The 26,527-nt window shown below is 48.4% G+C and overlaps 11 protein-coding genes across 11 annotated transcripts; 3 read left to right on the top strand and 8 right to left on the bottom strand.

The window, feature by feature from the left end:
- Positions 1-1,774: 1,774 nt before the first annotated feature.
- GGI43DRAFT_17539 (aminophospholipid-translocating P4-type ATPase DRS2) lies at positions 1,775-6,710 on the bottom strand. The gene is made up of 2 exons (XM_083199773.1): positions 2,400-6,710; positions 1,775-2,299 (listed from the first exon to the last, which is right to left on the bottom strand). The coding sequence occupies exons 1-2, from the start codon at positions 6,263-6,265 to the stop codon at positions 2,116-2,118; spliced, it is 4,050 nt and encodes a 1,349-aa protein (XP_083066208.1). The 5' UTR covers positions 6,266-6,710; the 3' UTR covers positions 1,775-2,115.
- Positions 6,711-7,211: 501 nt separating this feature from the next.
- GGI43DRAFT_390632 (uncharacterized protein) lies at positions 7,212-8,023 on the top strand (the record flags this gene model as incomplete). Its single annotated transcript, XM_083204342.1, has 2 exons — positions 7,212-7,493; positions 7,564-8,023. Coding segments are annotated over exons 1-2 (298 nt in total), but the record flags the coding sequence as incomplete, so codon positions are not given.
- GGI43DRAFT_390631 (Alpha/Beta hydrolase protein) lies at positions 8,024-9,532 on the bottom strand. The gene has a single exon (XM_083204341.1). The coding sequence runs from the start codon at positions 9,188-9,190 to the stop codon at positions 8,159-8,161; it is 1,032 nt and encodes a 343-aa protein (XP_083066206.1). The 5' UTR covers positions 9,191-9,532; the 3' UTR covers positions 8,024-8,158.
- Positions 9,533-11,467, bottom strand: GGI43DRAFT_390630 (pinin family protein). Its single transcript, XM_083204340.1, has 4 exons — positions 11,289-11,467; positions 10,754-11,225; positions 10,604-10,672; positions 9,533-10,550 (listed from the first exon to the last, which is right to left on the bottom strand). The coding sequence occupies exons 1-4, from the start codon at positions 11,312-11,314 to the stop codon at positions 10,197-10,199; spliced, it is 921 nt and encodes a 306-aa protein (XP_083066205.1). The 5' UTR covers positions 11,315-11,467; the 3' UTR covers positions 9,533-10,196.
- Positions 11,468-11,532: 65 nt separating this feature from the next.
- On the top strand, positions 11,533-12,457 carry GGI43DRAFT_390628 (PHF5 family protein). The gene is made up of 3 exons (XM_083204339.1): positions 11,533-11,730; positions 11,799-12,072; positions 12,146-12,457. The coding sequence occupies exons 1-3, from the start codon at positions 11,714-11,716 to the stop codon at positions 12,185-12,187; spliced, it is 333 nt and encodes a 110-aa protein (XP_083066204.1). The 5' UTR covers positions 11,533-11,713; the 3' UTR covers positions 12,188-12,457.
- On the bottom strand, positions 12,368-14,155 carry GGI43DRAFT_17504 (uncharacterized protein). Its single transcript, XM_083199770.1, has 2 exons — positions 13,553-14,155; positions 12,368-13,482 (listed from the first exon to the last, which is right to left on the bottom strand). Exons 1-2 carry the CDS (start codon positions 14,029-14,031, stop codon positions 12,606-12,608), a joined length of 1,356 nt encoding a protein of 451 aa, XP_083066203.1. The 5' UTR covers positions 14,032-14,155; the 3' UTR covers positions 12,368-12,605.
- A 700-nt stretch (positions 14,156-14,855) lies between these two features.
- Positions 14,856-16,865, bottom strand: GGI43DRAFT_390625 (uncharacterized protein). Its single transcript, XM_083204338.1, has 2 exons — positions 15,749-16,865; positions 14,856-15,698 (listed from the first exon to the last, which is right to left on the bottom strand). Exons 1-2 carry the CDS (start codon positions 16,775-16,777, stop codon positions 15,024-15,026), a joined length of 1,704 nt encoding a protein of 567 aa, XP_083066202.1. The 5' UTR covers positions 16,778-16,865; the 3' UTR covers positions 14,856-15,023.
- Positions 16,866-17,267: 402 nt separating this feature from the next.
- On the top strand, positions 17,268-19,587 carry GGI43DRAFT_17466 (CCDC47 family protein). Its single transcript, XM_083199760.1, has 3 exons — positions 17,268-17,622; positions 17,760-19,412; positions 19,471-19,587. Exons 1-2 carry the CDS (start codon positions 17,550-17,552, stop codon positions 18,983-18,985), a joined length of 1,299 nt encoding a protein of 432 aa, XP_083066201.1. The 5' UTR covers positions 17,268-17,549; the 3' UTR covers positions 18,986-19,412; positions 19,471-19,587.
- On the bottom strand, positions 19,035-20,052 carry GGI43DRAFT_17456 (MTH1187/YkoF-like protein). Its single transcript, XM_083199757.1, has 4 exons — positions 19,818-20,052; positions 19,649-19,754; positions 19,479-19,581; positions 19,035-19,397 (listed from the first exon to the last, which is right to left on the bottom strand). Exons 1-4 carry the CDS (start codon positions 19,968-19,970, stop codon positions 19,325-19,327), a joined length of 435 nt encoding a protein of 144 aa, XP_083066200.1. The 5' UTR covers positions 19,971-20,052; the 3' UTR covers positions 19,035-19,324.
- Positions 20,053-20,489: 437 nt separating this feature from the next.
- On the bottom strand, positions 20,490-22,224 carry GGI43DRAFT_17332 (PLC-like phosphodiesterase). Its single transcript, XM_083199745.1, has 2 exons — positions 21,878-22,224; positions 20,490-21,807 (listed from the first exon to the last, which is right to left on the bottom strand). The coding sequence occupies exon 2, from the start codon at positions 21,755-21,757 to the stop codon at positions 20,624-20,626; it is 1,134 nt and encodes a 377-aa protein (XP_083066199.1). The 5' UTR covers positions 21,758-21,807; positions 21,878-22,224; the 3' UTR covers positions 20,490-20,623.
- A 2,248-nt stretch (positions 22,225-24,472) lies between these two features.
- On the bottom strand, positions 24,473-26,359 carry GGI43DRAFT_390620 (Hsp90 co-chaperone CDC37). Its single transcript, XM_083204337.1, has 2 exons — positions 26,102-26,359; positions 24,473-26,031 (listed from the first exon to the last, which is right to left on the bottom strand). The coding sequence occupies exons 1-2, from the start codon at positions 26,123-26,125 to the stop codon at positions 24,622-24,624; spliced, it is 1,434 nt and encodes a 477-aa protein (XP_083066198.1). The 5' UTR covers positions 26,126-26,359; the 3' UTR covers positions 24,473-24,621.
- Positions 26,360-26,527: the final 168 nt, after the last annotated feature.

The raw sequence follows: 26,527 nt of genomic DNA, 5'->3' as shown, positions 1-26,527 counted from the left end.
AGATATAAAACATGGTGTGGCTATCTTAATGGACGGCGTTTTTTTTTATTATTATTTGGATCAAAAAAGAAGCATGATTTGCATGGCATGATGAATCATCTACTGGGGCATTAGACAGAACCCATAAATAAATGAAAGGTTTAATTGAAATAAAAAAATCATAATATTATTACACTTATCTGAATGAACTGTGAATCTGAGATCCAGCGTATAAACGATATCGGTAATTCCCTCCATTATCCCAACTCTATTTGTGTTACGAGACTGCATCCAACGAATCAAAGATTTGAATTCATACTATCTACCCTGTACGTGCACCCCAGTATCTCGTACCTTAGACACTGCTCCCAAATCCTTATCACGGTGGCGGCGCCATGTCTCACTCTAAGGCCGTTACACAAGCTGCAAGCATCGCGATCATGCTTTTCTTACTCCACAGCCGATAAGTGTGCCTTTGTGTTTCTTATCTTTAATAATCGTTTATCATATTTTAAACTTTTTTCTTTACACTGCACCGAGGTGGTGTTACTAATAATAAACAGGATTTTGTTGTATTATGTGTAGAGGTTGGCGAAGAGGACAGGTGTGTGTGATACGAAAGCTGTGTCGTGTAAGTAAGATGGAGGCGAATCCAACCGGTTGTTTTTTTCCTTCATCTTCTTGTATGTGTATTTGTTCTCTGTAAAGAATGAATGTCTGTAAGTATATAGATAACTAATACGAGCTGCTAAACAAAGGCGGCGTTTATATATCTACCAGTCAAGTGAGCTACTTCCAGAGCGCCAATAAGAAACTAATATATCAACCATGAATTTAGATGTTTAATTATATATCAGAGAGCATATATTAATTTTCTACGATTCATGTCTTTTCAATTTTATAACGTTTCACCTTTGTGAATCCTTCTTACAATTCCCCCTTCCTCAAAACATCAAGTACAGCGCAACACCGCTAAGCCCCAGCTCCGGAATTATCAAGAATATCGTTTTTTTTTCTTATTGGTGTGTGTGTAGCATGATGCACCACATTAATTGCCTGCATGTTACAAGAAAAGCCGGATTCGGGGTTTACGTGTCTGTGCCTGTGTCGGTGTGACACAGCAGGTCTTGCGTAAATAATTGGAGCCGAAAACAGTCGTATAACAAAGGAGAAGGAAACGGCCGCTAGCGCAAAGTTGTACAACGTGATAGATTCATGCAAATTGATCGTGAGTGTTGTCCCCTCTGGTTACCCAAATTTACTAGAGGCGAATCGAGAATGTGGTAGAACTTGGTTGATAGTATGCGTGCTGCGTCAGAATGACAACTGTCATGCGGGAGAAATCACATATTACAGAGAAGAGAGTAGATCAGAAAATGAAACTCGTATCTTGTCATTTTGAAGCCAAGGCTTGAGTCCCAATATTGTTTTTGTCATTACTTTCAACGCTAGTTTCCGAGAAATACATGAATATTGTGAGCTACTACTTCGTATAAAGAGCACAAGAGCCTGCCTGCATTTAGTATAGTTGTCCAAAAGCAGTGAGATAAAGACAACATACCAAACTCTCTCTTTACCTGTGGAAATTGAAAAGACTGAGTCTGGTGTAACCACAAGAGTCAAGTCACGTTGAGAATTCAATTCTTTGTCTGGAGGCGTTCGATATCACATCTCAACATTCAGTCAACACCTTGTCATCATATCGCATCTCACAGTCTCCCTTGTAATCAAACTAATAATTCTCTTGTTTCTTTTCTCAACATAGCCACAAACCACAAAGAGCATCTAGTAACATAACTCCAACTCCGTACAACCCCCTTTTAATTCCACCACTTCGTTCGCCTCCCCACCCACATGTAGTACCATGCCAAGACAAGTTACACAAAACAAAATCCGGAGAAACAAAACTACCAGAACCAAGATTTTGGAGGAAAGAAGTCGTTATATATGGCATAATAGCTAATAAAGAGAAAAAAGCAATCATAGCCCTCATTTGGCTTCAGTCATCAAACGTGGCTACCGCCCATGCCACCCTTATTCCCACTCCACTCCCCCCAAAAACACACTCACTCCTTTATTTTGACATGACATAAAGTAGAAAAAATCATTACAACCATCCTAAAGCAATTAATTTTTTTATATCCCGTCTATTGGTCTTGAACTCTCCATTTCTCCATATCGTCCTCGGTGCTTTGTCGTGTCATATGCCTGAAGCACGCGCGTCTGACTCTCATCGGCCTGCGAAAAGGCATAGCCACGCTGCTTACGCATACGCTGCACCTGCCGAACCTTGCGGATAGCCTTTTGAAATTGCTCCATCCTATTAAGTAAATGTTAGAGAATCATCATCTTGTCAAGTTTCAAATGGTAGATTAAAGGGAGGGGTTAAAGGGAGGGGTTAAAGGGGGCTGTGTACATACCTAGGCCGGTAGTCCTGAATATTATACTTTTGAATCTCTTGAATGTGATGGTACGTCTGTGGGAAGTACATTCGCTTGGCATACTTCCAGGCAAAATCGCGCGACAAACACAAACATGCCAGCACAAAGACTTGGAGCCAGAAGATTGGGCTGCCGTACAGCTTGGGGATAACGCCAAAGTACTCGGTTGAGATGTGGATCTTGGGCCCGACGGTACCGTATACGGCAATGAAAACCCACCAGACAGCCATGCTGCCCGGAATAGCCAGAACATGGTATTTGGTCCAATTGTTTGTTACTAGTGCCGCCTTGCCCAGGACCGTAAGGAGGACAGATCCGTATAGAGCCGTTCCCCACACCCAGTGACCGTCAGTCTGTCCCTGGTTGTCAATCACATCGCTGTACCAGATCAACTCGGCAAAGATGTAGAGGACAAGGGAGTGATAGACAGCATTGATAATCCATTGCGCAAAAACTTTGAGCTTGAACGCGGAATTCTGCTGGCCCATCATGTAGAGCTGGGGGTAGCGATCAAGCAACCGCGCAGAGATGAACTGATCCAAGATACCAATGGCAAGCGGCGGGAAAAACGTAAAGAAGACGTTGTAGAAAGACAAAGTCCATGATTCGTAAATAACTTGGCCGGAGAAAACATTCTGGAACGTATACCAAAACTGCGTCAAGTACAGAGCGATATTCTTGTAAAAGGAAAACAGAATCGTCTTGCTCACTCGCTGGTAGCTCCACGCCCCGTGAACGAGTAGCAGCTTTCGTAAATACCTAAACTGAGCAATAGCCACGTCGGCACTTCGTGCGGCCTGTAGACCTTCTTCACCGCTGATACCAACACCAATGTGTGCTGCTTGGATCATGGAAACGTCGTTTGCTCCGTCACCAATAGCGAGAAGAATTGACTGCTTTTTATGCTTCTTGACCAGCTTGACGACCAAGGCTTTCTGTAAAGGCGACACACGGCAACAGATGACAGCCTTGCACATGACGGCCAGATCAAGGAAGAGCTTGTCTAAGCCCTTTTCAAGAGCATAGGTGAGAGACTTGCCGTCAATGATGAGAGCAAGGGACTCCATTTCAATGCTACCATCGCCTTGTGTTCTAATGGCATCGAGCTTCTTCTGAATATTGTCGCGGGTTGCAGCGGCTGTCTCTTCGTTGACAATCAAGAGCACCATATCTTCACTCAGAAGCTTACAACTCATTCCGATATTGATGGCCGTTTCCTGTCGATCTCCCGTCAAAACCCAGACCTTGATGTTGGCCTGCTGAAGGGTGTGGATGGTCTCTGGTACGCCATCCTGGAGACGATCTTCGATAGCGGTGGCACCAAGGAGGTAAAAGTCATGTTCAATAATTTCCGCAGCCTTGTCCAGCTCTTCAGCTCGGTTACCACCCACAGTCGTCGCCGCTGTGTCAAAGATTTGGCGCCATTCTTGGTATTCTTGCTCGGGAACTTCACGCATAGCCAAACAAAGCGTCCTGAGACCTTCCGAGGCGTACTCTTCGAGGTGTCGCAGAGTTACTTCAACATGGGGGTTTTGGTCGTTTAGTCGTTCCAGAATGACGGTGTCGGCACCCTTGCAGTAGATTCGAACCTTTCCATCCGGACAGCGGAAGATGGCCGACATTCGCTTACGGGTCGAGTTGAATTCGCAGACGGCCAGTAATTCATATTCCTGTGACCGGCCATTCGCTTCGATAATGACGGATCTCGGTTTTCGAGCGGTAAATTTATAACCCAAGGTGACCGCTCCGGCCACCAGCGCACCTTCATCGGGAGAGGCTGCTTGGTATTTAACCTGTCCTTTCTCGTTCATTTCGGGGATAACCGTGTGGCAAGTGGCCAGCAGGGCAAGAAAATGATCAATCATTCCCGCGGTCTGATGGCCTCCTTCCAGATTGGCTTGGAGCGTCTTGAAATCAAAAATGGCTGACTCTTCGTCGTCCATACCAGTCGATCGGCGGTCTTCGGGAACCTCTTCGGCATACATAATGCCACCAATAGAGCATTGCTTGAACTCCATCTGGTTGCAGGTAAGCGTACCAGTCTTGTCTGAAAATACATACTCAACCATGCCAAGCTCCTCAACCAAACTCGAAGTTCGGCAGGTAGCCGGCGTATCATTCTTGTCGTAGTACATGTCAAGATCGTCATTGATAAGGATAGCGTGCCAGTATTTGACCAATTCTATACTAACGAAGAGAGAGATGGGAACCAAGGCAGAGAACAGCACCCAATATGTAACCATATCTTTGAAGAAGACTCCGGCTCCGGTTCCAACGCTGTCGATTTTGTCCAGGTAGAGGTATGAAATCGAGTCGCCCAAAGCGCCGCGCATCACCAAGTCTCCAATGGTACAGATGAGGCTAAGTGCCAACAGCATACCGACTAGCATGAGCACGAGCCAGTTGAGCTGTCTCTCGACCTTGGTCCGCTTAATTGGCGTCGCTGTGGCGTTTCGCATTAGCTTAGTTTCGTGACCAGTGAAAACGACGATGCCATGGATCCATGGAGTATTTCTCAAAGTGGCGCCTCGGAGGAGTAGCTGCTCAGGGTTCAACGCGAGCTCCTTCTCTCCTCCACCTGCTTGCATCGTCAATGTCGCTTCGTACGTGTAGAGGCTGCTGTTGGGCTGTTCCGACTTGATGCGCCCGCCTAGTCGGCTCAGCTCACTAGGGGATACCATTGTCGAAGTCTCCGGGAGAGCTTGCTTAATCTTCAAGTTGGTCTCGCCGTCCAGGTTTGCTGTTTCGATATAACAGAGACCTTCGGGCTCGGAACTTGCTAAGAGAACCAGATCGGCCGGAAAAGGCTCCTCAGATTCGACTCTGACTACATCACCAACTACCACTGCATTCCATTTCGTTTCCGTAAAGTTCGAACCACGTAGAACTCGCGCCAGGGAAGTATTAAGAGCGGTATCCGCCGTTCGTCTTCGGTAATCCTCCACCAATTCCTTAATAGCAGAGACCAAAAGCACAATGGCCAATGGTCCGATTGTCGTATATTTGTTCGTGGGCGAAAGACCGGGGATCTGTTGCAAAGCGGCCGTGAACAAGAAGAAGATGTTGGCAACCTTGGAAAATTGTTCAAAGAAGAATTTGGGTAGAAAGGTAGCGACGTTGTACTTGGCCGTTGAAATACTATTGCCAGTGTACTTGTTGGTGGCATTCGCAGGAGGGTTGTTGAGGTGAATGATTCTTGGTCCCAGAGTCGAGGGATCAGGTTTGCCACGGCCAAAGCCAAATTTGAAGTTGCTCATCATATTCCCCTTGGGCTGTTCCTGCTGCTGCTGTTGCGAAGGACCTCTCGCCCCAGGCTCTGTCAGAGGCAAATCCATCTCCGAATAACCCTGACCCATCCCAAGCCTATGCTTCAACTTGCCGAAAAACCCTCCTCCCAGAGTAAGCACACTGTTGCGGGCCATCGCATTGTTTCTAGCAGCTGAGGACTGCCCCGCATCCCCAGAGCCTCCTTGCTGGTATAGCATGTCATCTTCAGGATAGTCGTCGTAGTCGTCGGCGTAGCGCTGGTAGTTGTCGAGTGACGATTGGCTGAATTGCTCAGTGTGATACGGCCCTGAGTGTGCTGGGGGTTGCGCCGCCTGCGCTCCCATGGAGCCGCCTGCTTGTGGATATGACGGCGGCTCGGCTCCGACAAAGTCATCGTAGGACACAGAGGGCCGGCTCTGCGGGTCGTGATCAAGATCATAGGCTCGTGCAAGATCGTCATCGTTCAAGGCCGACCGCTGCCCTGCGCTGTACATGGGCTGCTCGTTGTCCAGGTCGAGCAAAAGGTCGTCGTTATTTGAGGGCCCGCCATGGCGTCCCATAGGTTGTCGTCCAGCCATGCAGGACAACAAGCAATGGGTTAGGCGATCGAGGTGGCGGGATAGCAACGCATGCGGGATCGATGTTGTTGGAAAGCCAGCGAGGGCGGCTTTGTCTCTTTGTCGTTCTGTGATGTCGGATTCTAGGTTGGTGGACTTGCAACTCGGGTCGAAACAAGGCCCGCGATATCGATAGCGCCTGCTCCGTCAGACCGGTGATCTGTTCCGTTCCGTGTGGCTGCACAGCCTCGTTTCGGCGCAGGCCCTTCGTACTGGATAGTGGGACGCTTGTCGAAACTCAGGGCGCTTGTACGTCAGCACCAGCAGACAGAGGCGCAGTGGGCTTCAAAAGAACTGGATTGAAGTAATAATAGCAGCAAGCAAGCGCGGATATCTAAGCTCTCAGCAAGATTTTTCGGGGGGTCCAGGAACGGCGCTGGGTTCTTACTTGCTCCCCTCTACCCCCTCCCCAGGATTCGATACGAGGCGCTGATGCTGAAAGGGGGCCGTGTTACAGTAGCTACTTTTACAGCGTCTACAGGCGTCTGCGTGCTGCTGCTCCACTACCTCAAGAACTCGGGCCCACGTTCCAGCTCCAATTCCCCCTGAGAGAGCGTCCCTTTTGCGACAAGTCTCTATGCACTGCAGCTATAGCGGCGAGGTACTTTGTGGAATGCCAGAGCTCTACAATATTCACGCGTCGAAACAGCGAGTTTCGTCACCCTTGGAATTTAAACAGTATATCGGCAATTCCCATACGGAGTACCTGGTACGAGCTAAGAGCGGCACTACGCCAATACGCCACTGTTATCCCAGCCTTGCCACAAGCATCAAACTTCCGATATCAAATACGTAAGGCTGAGAGGATAGAACTATCATCCTTTCCTTCACTCAGTCAAGAAGAAGAGTGAAATGTATTATGGATCGCCGGCTTCCTCGAAGGCCAGCGGCTCCAAGTCAGCCACTCTGGGCAACACCGGAGTATCAAAGGTACAAAAGGCCAATGTTCAGCTCTTTTCTCTTCAAAGAATGGTTCTAAAGGGCTTTCTTAGAGTAAGCTGCTGTCCAAAGCAGCAAAGAATCCATATGCGGCGTATTCAAGGTATGTATCATTCCCAAGGACAACAGAGCGCTACACTTCATTTTCTTCGAGTAGGAACTAAAGATATACATAGCTCATGTACGAAATGTAAAACCAAAATCACACAAGGCTACTCTTATTGCCAAAAGTGCGCCTTCACGACTGACTGTGAGTATATTCATCTTGTTTACTTTTTCATTATTCTTCTTCAGGCTTCTTAGGCTCACAATCATCACAGCTTGTCCCATGTGTGGAAAACCAAACAAAAAATCTAATTCCAAGGCTCCAACCATTGACGCGTATAAAAACACACTGAAATAAATGACATCACCATACTTATATACGCCAAGTAAGTCATCATTTTATTCGACACATGAATCAGCACGCCAGACATACATCTTTTCTTTGAAGAGCGGTGAGCACATCTCACCAAACACTTGTGTGTACCTACATTACATCACATCATGAAGCAGCATCCCCCGCTTCAGTATAGCATTGTCCACGCACATGAGTTTCAGGTCCCCTACATGAATCTGAAATGGTCATTAGTAGAGAAAGGCGCACTAGCAGTAAGGATATACTAGCCTGAGCCTAATGACAGCGATAAAAACGCCAATTTATGGAGGCGTGTAGCTGATTGGGCAAGTATATAATTCAGGCAAGATATAGAATCAATACGAGTAATTTATCAAGTCTAGATATATTCCCAGTTGTGAATACTTTTCATGTTCAAAGTAAAACAAGTATCATAGTGCTTCGGAAATTCATGATCAAAAAGCTCGTACCGTCATTATTTACATATTCATACTTCATTCAAAATCTCATAATCTAGCCTAAAGCACAGACCGGGGAGCACCGCCCAGTGCTTTATTCAACCACTGTGAAATTTGGCGATTAACCTCATGCCCAGCCTCCACCAAAGCCCAATGCGAAGCATTCACCTCCGTCTTCGTAAGATCAGTATAAAACGCATCCATCCCCTTAGCCATTGACGGCGGCAAAGCACTATCCCTGGTCGCCGAAATGAACAGCGCCGGCATCTTGTATTTCATCGGAGGCGCAGTCTTCGCATACTTGGCTTCCTGCTCCGAGTTAATCTCCCGCGTGCGGTACCAGTTCAGCGGGCCTCGCATCTCAGGCGGTCCGTGCAGCGAATACTGCTCAATGTAGTGCTCCAGCTCCTCCGCCTCCAAGAGCAGAGGCGGCCTCAGCTTGTCCAGGTTATCGAAAATGACGCCCTCGCTTGTACTGAAGCCTGCTTCGCCTTTGGGGCCCCGGGCGCCGAATAGAGCGAGGAAGAACTGGCGAAGTTTGTCTTTGCCTTGGATGCGGGCCTGGACGTCCGGGCCACCGAGCTGCAGCTGGTACTTGAAGTTGGGCAGGCCACCCGCAGCAATGATGTTCTCGAGGCGAACTATTTTTGTGTTTATAGGATTCAGGGGAGTGCAGACGGAGAAGACGGCCTTGATCAGCTCGGGATAGTAGTAGGCGACTCGCCAGATGATGGCACCGCCCCAATCGTGGCCACCAAGAACAATCTGGCCCTTTTCGCCGACAAACTCGCGAGCCAGCGCAACAATGTCTGCGCAAACGCTCTGGAATGAGTATTCCTTGATATCCTCGGGGGCATCGGTGCCGGCATAGCCAACCATGTTAGGGGCCACGACCTGGTAGCCCAGCGACATCAAGTAGGGGATCTGGCAGCGCCATCCGAAAGCCATATCCGGCCAGCCATGAATAAGGAAGATTGTTTCAACCTTGGGACCCTGTGGCTCGCCGAGGATATAAGAATACGTCTTGCCACGGATCTGCTTTGTCTCGTACTTGACCCGAGGGTCGTTTGGCTTCAATTTGCTGGTGTCCATCTTGTGGAATTTCCAGCACTTAAAATTGCTCTCTGAGCTATAGTCAAGAAATATTGCGTAAGAATAAAAATTAGACGGTAAAGAGATGTATGTTCACTTAGGTAAGTAACATAATACCGAATTGGTGATACAGACGGATAGACGGACTTCTCTAGTAAGGTAGTAATGAGGGGCTCCAGTACCACGAGGGCCGTCGGCAACGCTTCCAGTCTTAATAAACAAGCGTAAGACACGATAATTTTAGGTTCAATGACAAACTTTGTCTTAGCTAGTTTCAAGCAATTAAAGGAGGAGAAATCGCTGGTGATTGTCGCAGCATCCTTCGCATCCTTCGCATCACTAATAAGAGGTACAGTGTCGTTCTCCGTACTCCATCCCCACCACGGGCCTCGGCCGGCGCCCATCAGCTGCTGTGGGGCATCGTTGCAACAGGTTATATGCTCCGTGCCCCTGCAGAGACATGCCGAGGAAGTTCGTGACCGCCTAAACTGGCAAGATTAATGCGAGAGTCAATTTAGGATCAAGAGTAAGGTAACTTTTACGCAATCTTACTTGTTAAGATGCCTGTACCTGATGATGATCATCGCTAGCTCTACAGCTATGGAGCAGTACTAAATACATCCCTCTGGTATAAGCGCGTGACTCTCTATCAACGCCTAAACCACCTTCAAATATATGCAGGATGATAGCAATCAGCTGTAGTTACTTACAGCATTGCTCTGCAGCCGCGACTTCTACTTTGTAAAATAACAATTGAAATGCTCAAGCTTCATTTCTCACATAGCACATCGCTTTCTTCTCGTGCTCTTGATCCGAACGTTCTACCTACAATACATAATTGCAGCTCCTCATAGCTAACTACAAATGCTCCGGCATAGCTACGCAGGCCAATGAATAATACTACCCACAATGGGATAAAATAAAAGCAGTGGTATAAAGAAACAGACATCACTTGGCCTCCAGTAGTTTAAAGAAAAATTGGGGGGAATCATTTCGTAAAAGTCGGTCAGTAAATCACCATGTCCTCCTCAGCCTCCTCGAGGTCATCACCAGATTCGTCGTGATGCCCCTTGTGTATGTCTTGAGATACTCTTCTCTCTTGTAGATGTGGCTTGTCGGCACTGTGATGCGGGCTCCGGGCAGGGCTCTCGCGTTCAGGCGCTTTTGCGGCAGCAGGAGCAGCAGCAGGTTCATCAGGGGTCATGCTTGTTTGCCTCGTTGGGGGACCATACCGCTCAATATGCCGCTGTTTCCGAGCCTTGAATTGCTCAACTTCCTTCTCTATTGAGGTTCTCGCTCTCTGGATCTGGTCGTCGATGGTGTCTTTTTGATCTGCTGTGACCTTCCATGGTAGATAGAACTATATACTCGTTAGCATAAGCTTGAACATTAAGGAAGGAAGCTAGTACATACAATTGCAGGCTCAGATCTGGTGCGCAGGAACTTCGCCATCGCCAATCGTTTCTCATGCTTGTTCTTCATCTATAAGTCCCGAATCAGCGCCATTCCTTATATAGAAACATCCCGATATTCTTCCTATATCGCGACGCGCACAGCTCTTACCACTTCTTCGTCAAACACAATCTGCTCCGCCATGCGGATCTGATATAGCTTCTCTAGCTTCTCTGTTCTCTTCTGATCATCTTCCACTCTCTGCTTCTGCATCCGTTCTTGCTGGCGGCGCTCAATTTCCTGCCGGCGCTTCTGCTGCTGAGACGTGTTAGATGTCTGGCTGAGGGTACTCATCAAGCCGCCAAATAACCGCTTCCCCCTCTTCTTCTCCTCCTGCATCACCAGTTTTCGTCGGTCTTGAGTAGCGGCTGATGTGATTTCCCCTTCGTCGCGGTCATGGCCAGACGATAGTGGCCGCTTCGAGGCTGTGGCATCGTTATGGTCGTCATCATCGTGCTTCGCGCGCTTGGGAGAATCATCTCCGGGCCTCTCGTCCTCATATTTTCTTTTGAGTGACACTTCTTCTGTGTTCTCTGGCGCTGAGTGGTCCCCGTCTGGTCGTGGTAGTTCTGCTGCCGCCGCACTATAAGAAAGTTCCCATCGGTCAGGTTTCAAGCTTGCGACAAAGAGTAATACGCATACTTACTTCTCCGCCTCCCCAATTGTAGCCATTGTTGTCCTAATGCAGTTCACCTCATCAAAATGAGCTTGTCACAGCGACATGATATTGAAACAGGGTTGAAGCAAGAGCTGGTGCTGAATGGTTGGCTCAAGCTAGGCTGTCGAAAGGTCGAGGCTGAGTAAGAAGTCACGGAACTACTTGGGACAATTCGCCCCCACCGTGAAACGCTCCATCACATGATTGGTTAAATCCTTTCTTCCACCCATTGATTCCATCCAACGTCACTGCAAGGCTGATGAGAAATCCACACGACTTTGCCCTTGCAGCTCTAGCCTCCGAGACCTTAGATCTGCAGCATATTAAGACTGTCTCTGCCCTTTTTTCTTTCCGTTACCGTCTCATCTTCCACCCAACAACGTTCAGGGCATCACAAACTCCTCTCGCCTATCATGTCTCGCCATCACCCGTAAGTTCATTCTCCTGTCGCGATGCATCAGACAAAAAAGGCATCTCGCTAACTTCTGCTCTCTCCAGCGATCTCGTCATGTGCCGCAAGCAATCCGGCATTGCCATCGGCCGTCTCTGCGATAAATGCGACGGCAAATGCCCCGTCTGCGATTCCTACGTCCGCCCCACGACTCTCGTCCGTATCTGCGACGAGTGCAGCTTTGGCAACTACCAGAACAAGTGCGTCGTATGCGGCGGTGAAGGCATCTCAGATGCCTTTTACTGCTACGAGTGCACGCGCCTAGAGAAGGATCGCGACGGGTGCCCCAAGATTATAAACCTCGGCAGTTCAAGAACAGACGTATGTTTCTCCGCTTCTCTCGTTACACTTCCCAAGGCAGTACATTGCATATGCTAACCTTTCTCAAATACAGTTATTCTACCAAAAGAAAACGAATCGGCAGGCAAATTATTAGCCAAGCAGTGGCCCGGGTTTGGGCAGGACAGTAGCGGTGGATTATTGAAAAAAGGAAAAAAAATTATATCTATTAAATTGGAATTAATTATGGATATGATTGGAGTTTGGCGGCGCTTTGGTTACAGGGCATCATTGGCACCTTGATCGTTATTTGAACATTTCTCGTCTGGGCAAATATATGTGGCAACGGCATTCAGCAGCGCGACTCAAATCTACACACGTTCTTATAGATTGAAGGCTAGAAATGATAAAGGCATATTCATCATAATTATCGTGTCCGCCAGGACATAGGTACACGGTACAGCTAATATCAGCTATCCAAGACTAAAACTCCATCTCATGCAGAGAAGATAAAAAATAATACAAAGGAAAAATTATGTATAAGTTTGGTGTACAGTTCCAGCATCCATGCTCTTTTAAATATAGCTCACTTTAGTTCCCATTCCCACTGTTGCTGCAACTTTCGCCCATGAAGTCCTCACGAGTTGCTCTACTCGCTGCCGCGTAGCTTTGTGGCCGAGCATGATGAGTAGGCCCATAGTGAAAACCATCACTCTCATTAGTACCGCGGGATTGCCTGTGAGGGAGCTGGCAAGACTCTCGAATAGCTGTCGAAAGCGGGATAAGATTAAGGTGGCTCGGGCTGTGATAGTTAGGGGCCCTGCCGCCGCTGAAGATGCGCCGGCTTTTGATCGCGATTTTCCAGTTGGTCGTGGAGGGCGCGCGACGCCATGTTGGGGTGATCCAGGGGGGTCAGCTTTTCCTACTCCGCTAAAGCTGGGAGTCTGCTCGATACCATAGTCGCCCTCGCTGGTCTCTCGGCTGATTCGCTCCTCTTCAAGCCTTTTCCGTTCCTTCTCTTCATTTTCAGCCTTTAGCCGCTTTGCCTCGGCAATATCTTTCTGTAGTTGCTCCTCTTGCCGCTTTAGCTCTTCTCGGTCTTTTCGCTCCTGTTCCTCTTGCTCTTCTTGCAAGCTCTGCAGGGCTTGCTGGAAGGCCTCTCTGCGTTCCTCATCGAGGACAGCGCTCACATCAATGAATTCGCGAGCATAGTCCCACTCGCCGTTTTGGGGAAGAACGTGGAGAGTATAGAGCTCCAGAAGCTTCACTCGTGAATTCAGGTCTCCAGGGGTGTTCGCGCCGTTGTTTCTCCTGGCAGGGGACTGGTAACGGTTCGATGGCTTTGCAAAGTCATTCAAATCAAGATTGGGAATGTTCGATGAGGCTAGGTAGTTTTCCAGCATCTTCTGGTTAAGAGACTGGTCGCGCGCATGCGCAAGTAATAGCGTCGCCCTGTTACCGCTATGGTTAGTAGTGTGTCTTGATTTGTGGTAGTAAGCGGCAATGCTGGTTTCCAACTCACAAGTTTATCACAACGTCAGCGTCAACATCTCCTTCCAGACCGTGATATCCATTCCGGACCACTTCCTCCCAGATAGAGCCGTCTCGCACTTTGGTGCACAACGCTCTCCATTCCTGGTTGCCAAAAGCGTCTTTGCCTTCCTCAGGCTCTAGCTCGACAATTGCGTTCAGGAGTGTCAGGTATAGACTCCAGACCTTGATCCTAGTCCCTCGCGAAGACTTGGTCACTGGAGCTGGCTCGCTATCGTCAGCAGAGCTGGGAGGAGTGATGATGGGGCGCAGCGTGCTGAGGGCCTCGGGCAGTCGACGCGTCAAGAACAGGGTTGAAGCTTGTCGGTACGTCTTAGACACGGGCGAATAGCGTTTGGATCCGGACGACGATAGGGAGGAGATAGATGAGGCGAGGAGGCCATTTCCAAAAGACTCGCTACTCGACATTGCCGGGTTGAACGAGGCACTGTAAGAGCCTCCGTACGCCATGGTGGTGGAAGGGGTGCTGCGAGCACTTGAACAGCAACGCGATGAACTGGAGAAAGTAGTGGAGATGTCGGTGTCGGCGATGGCGCTCAGCTCAGGGTGGATAGATTCGCCAATTGGAGGTAAACAAGGAGCAGTAGCAGTCAGCGTTCACCAGGGTCGATGCAGCCTTATGCCCGTGTGTCGTGCAGGCCTCGCGCGAAGAAGAAATCGAGAGGCTGGCTTTATCAATAAAGAAAAGGACCAGGGAATTAAGGAGACGTCGGCCGGTGATGATTCAGCTCTTGTTTCCGTCGCGACGCTGCCAAAGGGCTTGCATGCCAGCCACTTGCGGTTTGGCTGGCGGTGGGCAGACCAGCTTTTTCCCAGCCAGTGGCAGGCCCAGGCGTTTTAGCCTCGGCACCGCTAGAAGGACAGCACCGCCGGCTCCACCGAAGCAGCGCAGGTCAGCCGAGGCCAGCTGGTAGTGGCAGCTGCTATCCGCTACCTGGCCGCACACGGGGCTTTGTATGACGTGGCAGGTACCACACTAACCTCCGCTACCCGATCTACATCGCAGGCCAACATCTGATCTCCTCTAGCAGGGATCCGCCGTCTAATTCCGGAGATGAAGAGCTGTTTCGAGAAACAGGCGATATGCATCGTGCAGCCATTCATTTTAAAGTGCCACCGCGTGACGGGATTGCATGTCTCAATCGGACTCCGATGGCGTGTGTCAGTATCACCATGCGGGGGACGAGGCAACTTCAACGACATGTGAATTACGCCTCTGGATAATACAGCTAACTTAATACTAGTGCTTCGTCTTGATACGAGGTTGTGTCACAATTATTCTAAGAATATGATTCTTCAATATTATCTTCGTAAACTTCGTACTATCATAAGCCCGCCTCCATATATATAGCCAAAACAAGAACCAAAGGAAAGACGCCTCTAGTGTACATATAAGCCCCCATATTGTATAATGCTGCTCCTCCAGTAATGCAAAACGACTTTCATGATCTACGCGTTCTTCGTGATCTTCGCGGTGATACTTCAACATCCTCTGAACTCCTTGAGACAATGATGCTGTCCTCTCTCTCAAGCAGAGTGGTTGATGCTCCCAAAAGTTGGTCTTCCCGGATCCAACCAGACTCCAATGCAAAACATGCCACATCAGCCGCGCACCCAAAAGCAGGCACATTTTTGGGTGCGTCCGGGTTCAAATACTTCCACAGCTCTGCCGTCTCTTTCTTGAATTTTGTGAGCTCTCTCTTGTCGCCTTCAAAATTCTCCACCATGTACTCGTACGTATAAGCGAGCCAGAGCACATTTGTGTAAGGAACATAAGCGTCCCAAGAAAGCGGCCCATCAATACCTTTGGCATAAGGAATGTTGTGGGCTTCGGGAGGCATCCAGTTTCGGTCAGCACGAAGTAAGAAAGACCTCATCTGCCTATAGACTTTGCACTGCGGATTGTAAGTGCTGGTGAATAGGCTGAGATCTCTCTCTAGGTCGTAGACGATGGGCGCTGCATCATCGTTTGTGAGGTCTTCTGCTCGTGAGAGTCCATAATCTAAGATTGTAATATCCAAACCAGAATAGCCAAAGAAGCCATCTGCTTTGGGGCCCCTCTGCCGAGGAGGGCGAGCTTGTTTGATGCAGAGGTTACCCTCATGCAAATCACGATGCTATCTTCAGTCAGTATTGCACGGCAATTGATGATGAACTAGAGCCTTACCTCAAACATGGCGACCTCCTCGGCTCTTGCCAGTGCAATCGTTTCCAAGAGGAAAATGTCCCACAATTGATCCACGCTGTCCAGTCCCCAGTTTTCCAGTGATTTCCCTGCATCTCCCAGTTCCACGACTAAAAAGGTGGTGTCATCCAGATACCGGCTCGGAGATGGGTAATACTGAGCTCTACCCGGATCCTCTCTCTTCATCTTCTTCTGCACAGTTTGATGCGTTTCCAGAAGCTCGGTTGACGTTCTTCCTTTCACAATGTATCGTTCTTTATAAACAGCAAATCCTGGAATGTCGGCCAGCCATTCGGATATTTGCAGCTCATTGTTGACGTCGATCTCCGAATGTGGCTCTTCGTCAACAAGGCCGGATGCTACCTGCGCCTTTGTTAAGGCTTTGATTGGTGAGGGTAGTCGTATGGCCTTGATGATGCTTGTGCCTCGTTTGTTGGTGATGCGATAAACTTCTGCGGATGAAGCTTCGGCAATCTTTTTAATCTGGTCTCCAGGAGGGCAGACGTCGCCCCAAGTGAGAACTCTCAAGGCTAGCTCTTGCGCTATTGAAGGAACAGGCCTTTCTGTCCTTGTTTTTGAGATGACATGGCGCATCCGTACCTTATCACTCTGGCGTTCTTCTTTCAGATTCATGATGGTTTCATCTTCTGAAACCTGAATTGTCTCTTCCGAAATATCTTCTTCAATGGCAATTGACTTGGCCCCTTTAGCAAACTCTCTCTTAGGCCTTCTCGTGTCCCGAACTTTGGGCTCGTCCGCCACAAACGACACATATTCTTCTGTCGCTTGTCTCCGACTCCTCCGCTTCTCAGGGCTCTCTAAGATTGAAATTTCAGAAAAGCTTGTGGTGAGGGGGACGATTTGTTCTTCAATTGGCTTCGCATCCTGCTTTGCATATTGCCTGTTGGGTGACTCTCGGACTGGGGTCTGAACCAGCTCTGCAAACATCCTTTCCGCATTGGATTTTTTGGATTGCTTTCCATATTGACGGGCTACCGTTGTGCGACGCATTTTTTCTCATTGCTTTTCTATACTGTCGTTCTTACCTGAATGAAGGTAAATGCTTCAACTCATCGGTTTCAACGTTGAAGTTGGGCTTGAAGATTACCGACTTCTCGGGTTGGCTAGGCAACAGCGGCTAGGGTCTTATGTTAGTCAGCCGGAAGCATCCGCAGGACTCCGTCACATGTGTTCACATAGCAGAGAGCCAGAGTAATTAAGCCTGCCTTGTCTAATTGCATCTATTTTTTCTTTTGTTCTATCTGGACAGATACTGGCATCACATCCATACCGACTATGCTGGCAGTCTTTACCCAGCCTGATCCTGTAGCCTAACAGCGCTAATTGCACTCCGTATGTGGTGATAATTAGCAGTAGCCCAGGCGTTGGAGAAGCTAAGCTCTTAACGGGTACATGGGGTTAGACTACAAGCGTGCAGCAAGGGTGTTACATCGAGAACAAAATGAAATATTGAGAGACTCCAATAGTATAAGATGGCGGCTAATAACTAATTGCCATGGGAGATGGCATATTCAAGTTAGTTTACAATACAGCACTCTGCTATAACCCTGCTGGGTACTTGTAAAGCTCGCCAAGCTGGACTTGCTAGTGTGTGGGATTCTGAGCCTAGAACGAAGCGCAGAGAAGCAAATGGCCGTGGGGCCCCACTCAGCCTTCGAGAACCTCCGCAAAAGATTCCACGTTGGCTGAATCGCCAACTCCAACCCCGACTCTCTCTACTCTCCCCCTCCTCCAACCTCTAGCCATTGAGCCCCAATCAGCCATGGCCGACGCGATCAAGAACATGTTTGGAGGTGCAAAGTCGGAGCAGGCCGCCGCAGGCAAGGCAGACTCTGGTAAGTCATTTCCTTCCCCACTCCCCAATTCAATTGCTTGCTTCGCGCTTTGTAATTGGACCCGAGGAGCTGCTGCTGCATTGATGGCGAGAAAGGGATACAAAGGAAAAGACAGCAAGCTGACCTCTGACAATTAGACTTTGCCGACTTTGCTGGAGCTCCCGACCCCGTCCCTGAAGCTGCTCCCGATGCTGCGACACTGACGGGAGCTACCGCGCAGCCCACCAGCGACGTCGTCTGGACGAAATGGTACAACGTCCATGAGCGCCACTCTCTGTCCGAGTTCAAGCCCGAGGGTATCATCCTTGTCATGGCCGCCTTCATCTTCCTGTTCCACATGTTTGGCACGCGCGCAAACCGCTCCAAGGCCAGGGCTTGGGTCAAGGCTCATGCCCCCACCATGAAGAGCGAGTTCGCGTCCGTCGGCTTCCGAGGCGTGCCCACGCTGGACTCCGACTTCGACGCCAACTCTTTCATCAAGGAGAAGTCGCTCTTTGAGTTCGCCTCGTACGCTACCGGCCGCCAGAATGTTGCCTTTATGGACGTCAAGATCACCCTTGCCAAGCGATTCAACCCTTTCTTGAACTACATTGAGCTGGGACTCTCCCTGGTCACTGATACTTTCCACGGCCCAGAGGATTTCGTGGAGGCTACCATCTATCCTTTTGATGGCAAGGAGGAGCTCACTCTCCCTCCTGCTGCTGGCGGTGTTGAGGCCCGTCCCAAGGACGGCAAGAGCACCTTTGACGGCTTTGTCTGGGCCATTGTCAACAAGTCCAGCATGCAGAAGCTGCGTGATGACCGATACGACGTCTCCCTGACTGCCACCAAGGATCACCCCAAGCTGCCCGAGTGGCTGTCTGTCATGAGCGAGAGCGCCGAGATTACCGAGACTTTCCTGACTGCCGATCTGATTGAGGCCGTCAAGAAGGCCGGCGACCTGTTCGACTACCTCATCATCTCTGATCAGCCCGCTGACAAGCCCACTCGTCTCGAAGAAACCACGCCTCGCAAGCGAGTGTTCCTCAAGTACCGACTCCCGTCCAACAACAACTATGACCAATTCATCCCTGTGTTCGAGCAATTCACTCGCATCCCTGACGCTCTTGTCAAGGACGCTCATTTCCGCCCCGAGGTCCTCAAGCGTGTCCGTGCCACTCGTGAGTCTATGATTGCTCAGCTCAAGAAGGCGATTGAAGAGGAGAAGAACGAGGAGCGCGCGCTTGAGAAGGAAAAGGCCAAGAAAGCCAAGCGAGATGCTGATCTCAAGGGCCTGGACGCCAAGCAGCAGAAGAAGTACCTTGAGAAGGAGAAGGAAAAGGAGCTGCGCAAATCACAGAAGAGGATGACCTCGCGAGGCTAAGTATAACAGACTTGTTGTATGTGTAGCATGACAGACATGATGTAGGATGACAACGAGGGGGTTAGGAAAATGTGGAAGTTATAATATGTACAAGTAACCTATACTATGTAATACTGGGATCTTTCTCTCGTTATTTCTTGTTTCTCCACGGGATTTGAGGTCTGGACACCGGGAGACTAAGTTGCAGTGATCCAGGGTTCAGCCAGTCATAGGAGGGCAAAAAGGAAAAGTACTTAATAATTCAAACATTTTAATGTAATTTACATATTACTCTCCTTATTGCCGTGAATGAGATGATCAGCTATAGCACAGCTGCATCTGCATTCTCCACTGTCGTCATCATTTGGTGTCCGCATCCAGCAAATCTTCAATTCTCTTGACCTTATCCTCCGCGGTCTGCTTCTTATCCGTCCTGTTGTGCCCCAGTGTTAGTAGACATCTACAATATTCTTCTCTCTCTCTTTTGTTTCCTGATTACGATACAGAAACTTACCTCGATCCAACTCTCATGGAAGACTGAACTCTCACAACGCCCTTTTCATGAACTGCCGAATGGCACTTGCCAACCACCGTCATGACCTCCTCCCAGTTACCCTCTAAGAAGAAAAAAGATATCAGCTTTTGATTATTCAAAGGAGGGTCTAATATGGACATCAGACTCACCAACAGTTGTTCCGGCAGAGTGCATCGTATATTTCAGGCCACTTGCTTTGAGCACCCGCTGGACCTGGGCGACTTCCTCTGCCACGGAGACGCTGTTTGTGCCAATCTAGCCGTGATAGTACAGTTTGTTAATGAGATGAAAGATAAATCAGAAAGGAAGTAAGCGCACAGGAATCAAGCAAAAGTCGGCATAGCACGAAGCTGGCGTCGGGATTGAGGCGTAATCCATAGCTACAGCGGTAGATCTAAAGGCTCGGCAAAATGAAATTTGTGGATGAATATGCCTCGAGGCGCCGTAAGTTCTGGGAGCGAGACGGAACATTCAATGAATTGAGAAGCTATGGAGAGTGATTTGAGGGTATGGCGATGAAGAGAGCAAGAGGTATGGGAATTAGAAAACGTATGTTGAGATGGTCGATGTTTTTAGTAGAGGGGTTTTCAATAGCTTTTTAGCGGGCTTATGAGATGCCGAGTTTATGCGTGCCTTTACGCCTTTGCAAGCAGTTGCTTCATGACGCTCCTAACAAATTCGCGATAGCGGAAAAAAATGTATAAAAGAGAAGAAGAGATTATAAATTGAAATTTTTAATTGAGGACTTAATTTCTGCAGCATCGCGACTAAAACACAAAGCCATAGGGTATAAGTGCAAACAAACTCATGTCAAATCAATATCCGAAAGGAGCTTCTTCCACGAAAAAGAATGTTAAAATTGATCGGTAATATTACCAATGGCTATGCAAGAATCTAATAATGAATGATTGAATAGTGTATCTAAAAACCCCCAGGAAGTTTAAATCTATTTCCTCCTTTTTTCCTTTTTTTTTTCTTTCTTAAAACCCCATATGTCGCAATCTAGGTTGCCTTGAAAACGCCTCGCTAAAATGCCAGAATATGTATGCTTTGTGAGAAAAAAATGACTGAATCTTTACATTCTCTCTCATATCTGAGAAACGAAGAAGAGAAAGCCAGCCTCTTTAAATCATCAACAGTGTCGCCGCAATGAACGCAATCAGAGCTCCCGTTCCGAGCTCTCGCGTCGAACTCACGCCGTCTGCGGAATTCGAGTTGCTCGAGTTGCTGGCGACACTGGTCCGGCCAGTGGCATCGTTGATTCCGTTGCTGTTATCGGCGGCCTTGACGGTTGATCCCTGGTCCCAGAAATCGACGAGGACGAAGTTGGGACGGTGGCTCCACTGCTGGTTGCACTGTTGGATGTGCAGGCCCAGGTTTCCGGTAGCGTTGGTGGCGGCGCTGTTGACAAGGTCGATGTTGGCTGTGTCGGGGATGATGATGGATCCGGTGACTTCCTGGTCCTTGAAGTGGTTAATGAGACCCATGAATCCCTTTGAGAATGCGTTGGCGGCAGTGCCGGCGTTGGAGGGTCGATCGACGGTGCAGTTGAAACCATCAAGCTCAACGACAGTAAAAGGCGTCTCGAAGACGTAGTCGAACTCAGGCAAGAGGTGTGGGCTAGTCTTGGACGCATCGATGTTGGTGATGAAAGACACGACTCGAGTGTCGTTGGCAATCATTTGCGCCAGGCTGGGCCATGCAGTCTTGGACGTCGGGGTATAACCAAACTTGTCAATACCTGACTGCTCGAAGGCACTTGCAAACATGGAAATATCCGCCTCATCAGAGTTGACCAGGAGGAGAGTAATGACATCCGAGGGATGGCCAACTACCCAGTCGTTGACGGCTGCGAGCCAATTCTCCAGAGGGCCAGCATCCAAAAGACCGCACGAGGTGTGACACAGGCGAAGTGTGTTGTTCTCATTGTGAACCTGGGCCTGGAGGAAACGAAGTCCGGCATCGAGGGCGAATGTGGCGTTCTTGAACTGGTTGCCGGCGACAGAGTTACCGGTGCTGGCGTCTCTGAGAAAGGCGCTGTCATGGGCACCCATGTAGGTGATGTCGTTATAATGGCGATCACATAGCACCGGTGAGTTGTTGCAGACTCCTGAAGAGGATGCTGAAGAAGAAGAAGCTGTTGATGACGGTGTTGCTGCTGATGACACGTCTGACGCTTCAGGCCTGGGGAAAACTGCTTGAACACCGACACTGCCAATCAAGGCAGTGGCCAGGAGGCGAGATACTGAAAAGCGCATATTGACTTTTCTTGTTATCCTCAGCCTTTGAATATCCTTTGCTTTCGCTTCTGGTCAACCCTGGTTAGTTGTCAAATACAGCGGGATGGATCAACTTTAAGGACTATCCCATGTACATACGCTAAATCCTCGAGTCAAGCTTTCGATATGCTTTAATGAGATATGGAGTATACGAAAAAGGGGAGTGGTATAAAATGAATAAGATAGGTATGTGGATATGATTTAACCTCTTTGGAGAGGTAAAGGTATAAAGTATACACCGAGATAGTATAAATGGTTCCAGTAGAGAGAGACGAGAAAGGGACAAGAAAAGGGATATAGTAAAAAAAGTTAAATCTTGAAACACTAGCCGACCATTTATTAAAGAATAATCAAGATGAAAAGAAAATAAACTCTGGTCACCAGATCTATCCCAATAAATAACCCCGGCTCAGCTTCAGTATAATTGAAGAAGAAGAGAAAATGAAAAATGAAGACTGGAAGAAATGACTAGAGAAGGAAAAGAGTAGTCTCTCCGCCCAGCCTCTAGATCGCGGCTCGGAGAGAATAACGAGCCCCCTAATGGAGCCAAGGCCTCTAGCGAAGTAAATCACTTTGCCATGATCCCTGCTCAGCCATTTTGGCAGTGCTTAGACTGCGCCTCTGAGACGTCAGCAGTGGAGCTGCGCTGAAACGGCAGAGACAAAAGCTGGTCCAGCTAAGAGAGGGGCCCTAAAAAAGAACTGCAGATCCGAAAGCTGAGGCTCTAGCCTGTGGTGCTATCCAGGGGGGAGCAAAAATACTAGGATCACAAGGCGAAAATACACACACAGTTGGAAGTAAGAGCACCAGATCTGTAGAGAGACTTGTGCATTATAGAGCATTGCTATTCGGGCAGTATGATTATATAATCATAGATTTTAACTAGGAGGTTACATGTCAATATATAGTAAAGAAGTTGGAACATTACCAGAGATGATAGAGCTGGTGGAAGCAGTATTCCATAGAAGCCGTAGAGATAATAGAGACAATAGAGACAATAGAAAATTTTCCATATAGAATGATTCTCTTCCCATGCTAATAGTGCGCATAACATTAGAGTTGTGTGTCCATAGTTGCCGAGTTCCCTATGCTTTTTGCTCTCCACTTGGCTACCGTCCAGCCGCTACCAGTATCCATGCATTTCATATTAAGGGCACCTCTAGCACCTACTAAACAGTAATACTACAAAGGCAATACTTCGTGTGATCCATATAAACGTAATAGATTGCCTCAATAAATTGTCTTGCGCCCGCTTTGGCAAGAGTTTTTTCTTGCCTTGTCCAGCATGGTTACCAGGTATCACTGCGTTTGAATTTTTATCGCGATGCAGGTTCATCCCGTGTGTTCCGCAGTAGATTCCCGCGTGTACTCGGTACTCGGAACCTGCACCTCAGTAGGGCAAGTAAAACGCCCAGCTCCAATTTCTTCAATGCAACATCCAACTCCAAAACGTGCATGGGCGCATCAAACAGTTGGCCCAGAAAAAAAGGTACATGTGCTGGTACAAGGAGTGGCACCTCGAGTAATGAGCATTGGCCCGAATAAAAAGTACCGGAACTATTTCTACTAGTATACGGCATCTCCTTTTACACATTGCCGCTGCTTTCCGAGAGAGCAATACCGAGAGAGCAATGAATCTCAGTTTCAATATTTACCAAAACATCCGATACACAGGACGACAAAAGGATGCTGTAAGACGAAACGCCAAACGTGAGGAGAGGCTGTGGTGTGTCTGTGTGCCTGTGCCTGTGCCTGTGATCGTCCGGCCACACTTCGCCTCGCTATTTTTATCTCGCTCATCGCTGATCGGGCTCCATGCTTTCAAACCAGTATTGTTGGAGAAAGCCATGTGTAAACACGGCGACCCCAAAAACAGGTCCACATTCACCACCACATTCATGCGTAAAACTATTAGCACGGCTCCTCTCAGTCTGTCGCTCTGTCGCCTTTTTGTTCTTCGCTCCCTTTATATGGGGTTATCGTTTGTAAAGTTTTAAGCTTTTTTCCCCCCAATTCTCTCTTATACGATATCGATGCTCGCCATGCTCAGCCACGATGGGGATATCTCTCGTATTGATGGCTGACAGATGCGGGGGAGCAGCTTAACAACCACTTACTCCATCAGCCTGCCGCTCTTGGAACCATCCAACTCGTCTCAAGATACTCTTCCCACGTCAAAATCTCATGACACCATTCGGTTTTTCCTATTCAGTGATAAGCCTTGCATCTCAATACTTCTCCAAATTCAGCCACTCCCGAATGTGTCACCCAAGGCATACGTAGCCCCCCTTCGTAAAGCTCTATCGTGTATTCTTGGCAATCTGCAAAGCTACGTCAAATAGTAAGCCACTTCACAGCGACCATATCAAGCTGCTTCACCGTCTCTGTAAGGACACGCGTTCAGTGGAGATTTTATCCTCGTATCAATTCCATAGCCTCAAATTTGTCCATGGCCATTTCAAATGATACCATGCTCTCGCAAGAATACAGCCGAATGGCTCTTTTTTTGCTGTTACATGCTTAGATTACTTATCTCATACAAGACAGACTCCCAATGAAGTATCTGCCAAAGAACTCGGAAATTCTCTAACTTGATCGTGTGATCCCACTTAGTCCCATTCTGGTGGCTGGTATCATCGTCATCATCCTACTGCTCTTTTACTTCTCAATTTCATCCTTTCTCCTTCAACTAAGAAAAAAAAAACTCAAAGCCGGTGCAGTTCACCATTACTCAGGGTCGCCTACTGACTCCGTCTCTGCCTCTGCCTCTGCTTTTCTCTCAGCTGCTGCCGCTGCTTCCAATTCTCGAAGCTGCTTTTGTCCCTCTTCCGTCGTGGCATCGATCAGCTCTTCTTCAAGACTGAGGATATTGGCCTAAGTTTATCAACTATTGTCAGCACCATATCTTTTATACCAATAAAATGTCTTGTCCAGCATCGGACATTAATGTCTTGACTTACCTCTCCAAAGAGACCCACGAGCTCCTCCGCCTCATCTATCTTCATATTCCCCAAAACCTTGTTGACCTCGTCCAATTCGCCTGATTCGAGGGCCTTCTTCATCTCGGGGTCAAAGCTGTCGTAGATCTTTCGAGCGGCCTGGGTATCAGCGTCGTCACTATCGGCGGGAGGGACCTTGATCTGAATGGTGGTGCCAGGCTCCACGGCGTGTAGCTGGATCTGTTCAACGCCTTCTGCTGGTTCCTTGGCCCGCTCAGCAATGATTTCTAGCGACCTGTTCTTAATTCTCATGTATGTATCCTGGACGTCCTTGTAGAAGACATCTTGTGCCTGGTGACCCTTTGTAGTGATGCGCTTGAAGAAGAGTGCTACGCCATCTTTGCCCAATGCACGGCAATACTGTAGTAACAGTGCCTGGTGAACATACTGACGAGCCAAATCATCCTTTCGCTCCAGGGCTGCGTCAAACGCAAGCACAAGCAGTCCGTCCGTCTCTTTCTCCGTCAAGATCTGCGGATTCTGAGCAAGGAACTTTAAGCTACCTGAATAGTCGTTGACGCTGATCGCACCAAATTTCTGTGCTGCTGGTGATGCCTCTATTTCGTCATCGTCATCCACCGCAACCTTGTCTGATGAAGACGACCCTGAAGCCGGCGCAGACGTAGAAAAGTTGGGATTTAGCAGCTCCACCTTGCTATCTTCCTTCTTCTCAGAGGGGCCTGATTTATTCACGTATGAGCTGTTGAATCCGTCGCGAATGTTGTCACTCGTAATCTTTTTCCCTTCTTCCTTCTCGAGTTTCTCCAGCTCGGCCGCTTGTTCTTTCTGTAGCTCCTTAATCTTATCCACATGCACTTGCATCTCTTCAAGCATTCCCGTGTACCGATCCTCGACCTTCTTCTCATCAAGAGTCTTGTTCACTTGGTCCAATAGCTGCATCAGCATTTTTGAGTATGTAGGCATGGGCTGGTCGTCGCTGAAAACACCCTCTGGTCGTGGGGGCGGCTGGTCGTCTTTGGGATCGCCAGCACTGGTCAGGACAGCCTTGAAGGCAATCTGGGCCTGGTTCCCTGCAGCGGCTTCAGAGGCATGAGCTTTCAGATTGTCCAAGAGAGAGACCACCCGGCCCAACAAAGCGCTATTGATCACCCGCTCATACTTGAGGGCTGTGATGCGATTCTTCCTCTGTTGGCGCTCCTGGTGAATCTGATTCTGCTTCGCTCGGATGAAAGACCGCTTGTCGACATTAGGGTGGACTTCGATATCAGAATCGTCGCTCACTTCAATCGCATCCTAGTGAATCGAAGCCACTGGTCAGTAAAAATTATCGGCCTAACAAGGACATCATCCAATGACTTCATACAAATCTGCTGTAATCAATAGGCATGGTGGGCTGCTCTTAGAGCTACCGGGAGCTCGTCGTATGGCTTAGCAAGCAGGATGTATCGCAAGAAAATGCAGAAAATAGGCTTCGTAGCTACGGTATCACCAGTAGATTTTGTAGGCACCGATGTATTTTTTTAACAAGAGTTGTAAGAACAGATTTCTAGGCTTTCCATTAGGTCCTGGGACACAAGAGAGGACGAAGGTGGGGCCAGTTTCTTGTCGATAGAAGTTCGCCGAAGCTTTGGCGGGGTCAGATCTCTGCCCACCTAAGGTTTATAAAGCAATGGCATATACTGCGCGTCATCCCCTACATAGTAATTACCTTTGTCAGTCTCAAGGACATAAAAATATCATCCATGGCTTAATCAATAGTTGCCTAAATCGTTCTCAGCTTTACATCATA

This window comes from Trichoderma evansii (genome assembly GCF_050947405.1).
Source record: "Trichoderma evansii strain SZMC 28006 chromosome Unknown GGI43scaffold_1, whole genome shotgun sequence".
Taxonomy (NCBI): Eukaryota; Fungi; Ascomycota; class Sordariomycetes; order Hypocreales; family Hypocreaceae; genus Trichoderma; species Trichoderma evansii.
This window is presented reverse-complemented; position numbering and strand designations above follow the sequence as displayed.

What these genes read in the sequence shown, in the direction of transcription:
- GGI43DRAFT_17539 (XM_083199773.1), bottom strand. Translation starts at nt 6,265, where the DNA reads ATGGCTGGACGACAACCTATGGGACGCCATGGCGGGCCCTCAAATAAC. An exon ending in ATTCAGGACTACCGGCCTAG is followed by an intron (nt 2,300 to 2,399) that starts GTATGTACACAG and finishes TTTACTTAATAG; the next exon opens with GATGGAGCAATTTCAAAAGG.
- GGI43DRAFT_390631 (XM_083204341.1), bottom strand. Translation starts at nt 9,190, where the DNA reads ATGGACACCAGCAAATTGAAGCCAAACGACCCTCGGGTCAAGTACGAG.
- GGI43DRAFT_390630 (XM_083204340.1), bottom strand. Translation starts at nt 11,314, where the DNA reads ATGGCTACAATTGGGGAGGCGGAGAA. An exon ending in ACAATTGGGGAGGCGGAGAA is followed by an intron (nt 11,226 to 11,288) that starts GTAAGTATGCGT and finishes ACTTTCTTATAG; the next exon opens with TGCGGCGGCAGCAGAACTAC. An exon ending in CCAGATCTGAGCCTGCAATT is followed by an intron (nt 10,551 to 10,603) that starts GTATGTACTAGC and finishes ACGAGTATATAG; the next exon opens with TTCTATCTACCATGGAAGGT.
- GGI43DRAFT_390628 (XM_083204339.1), top strand. An exon ending in TCGGCAGTTCAAGAACAGAC is followed by an intron (nt 12,073 to 12,145) that starts GTATGTTTCTCC and finishes TCTCAAATACAG; the next exon opens with TTATTCTACCAAAAGAAAAC.
- GGI43DRAFT_17504 (XM_083199770.1), bottom strand. Translation starts at nt 14,031, where the DNA reads ATGGCGTACGGAGGCTCTTACAGTGCCTCGTTCAACCCGGCAATGTCG. An exon ending in GCTGACGTTGTGATAAACTT is followed by an intron (nt 13,483 to 13,552) that starts GTGAGTTGGAAA and finishes TAGCGGTAACAG; the next exon opens with GGCGACGCTATTACTTGCGC.
- GGI43DRAFT_390625 (XM_083204338.1), bottom strand. Translation starts at nt 16,777, where the DNA reads ATGCGTCGCACAACGGTAGCCCGTCAATATGGAAAGCAATCCAAAAAA. An exon ending in AGGAGGTCGCCATGTTTGAG is followed by an intron (nt 15,699 to 15,748) that starts GTAAGGCTCTAG and finishes GACTGAAGATAG; the next exon opens with CATCGTGATTTGCATGAGGG.
- GGI43DRAFT_17466 (XM_083199760.1), top strand. Translation starts at nt 17,550, where the DNA reads ATGGCCGACGCGATCAAGAACATGTTTGGAGGTGCAAAGTCGGAGCAG. An exon ending in CGCAGGCAAGGCAGACTCTG is followed by an intron (nt 17,623 to 17,759) that starts GTAAGTCATTTC and finishes TCTGACAATTAG; the next exon opens with ACTTTGCCGACTTTGCTGGA.
- GGI43DRAFT_17456 (XM_083199757.1), bottom strand. Translation starts at nt 19,970, where the DNA reads ATGTTCCGTCTCGCTCCCAGAACTTACGGCGCCTCGAGGCATATTCAT. An exon ending in CTCTGCCGGAACAACTGTTG is followed by an intron (nt 19,582 to 19,648) that starts GTGAGTCTGATG and finishes TTTTCTTCTTAG; the next exon opens with AGGGTAACTGGGAGGAGGTC. An exon ending in TCCATGAGAGTTGGATCGAG is followed by an intron (nt 19,398 to 19,478) that starts GTAAGTTTCTGT and finishes GGGGCACAACAG; the next exon opens with GACGGATAAGAAGCAGACCG.
- GGI43DRAFT_17332 (XM_083199745.1), bottom strand. Translation starts at nt 21,757, where the DNA reads ATGCGCTTTTCAGTATCTCGCCTCCTGGCCACTGCCTTGATTGGCAGT.
- GGI43DRAFT_390620 (XM_083204337.1), bottom strand. Translation starts at nt 26,125, where the DNA reads ATGCCTATTGATTACAGCAGATTT. An exon ending in CTATTGATTACAGCAGATTT is followed by an intron (nt 26,032 to 26,101) that starts GTATGAAGTCAT and finishes TCGATTCACTAG; the next exon opens with GATGCGATTGAAGTGAGCGA.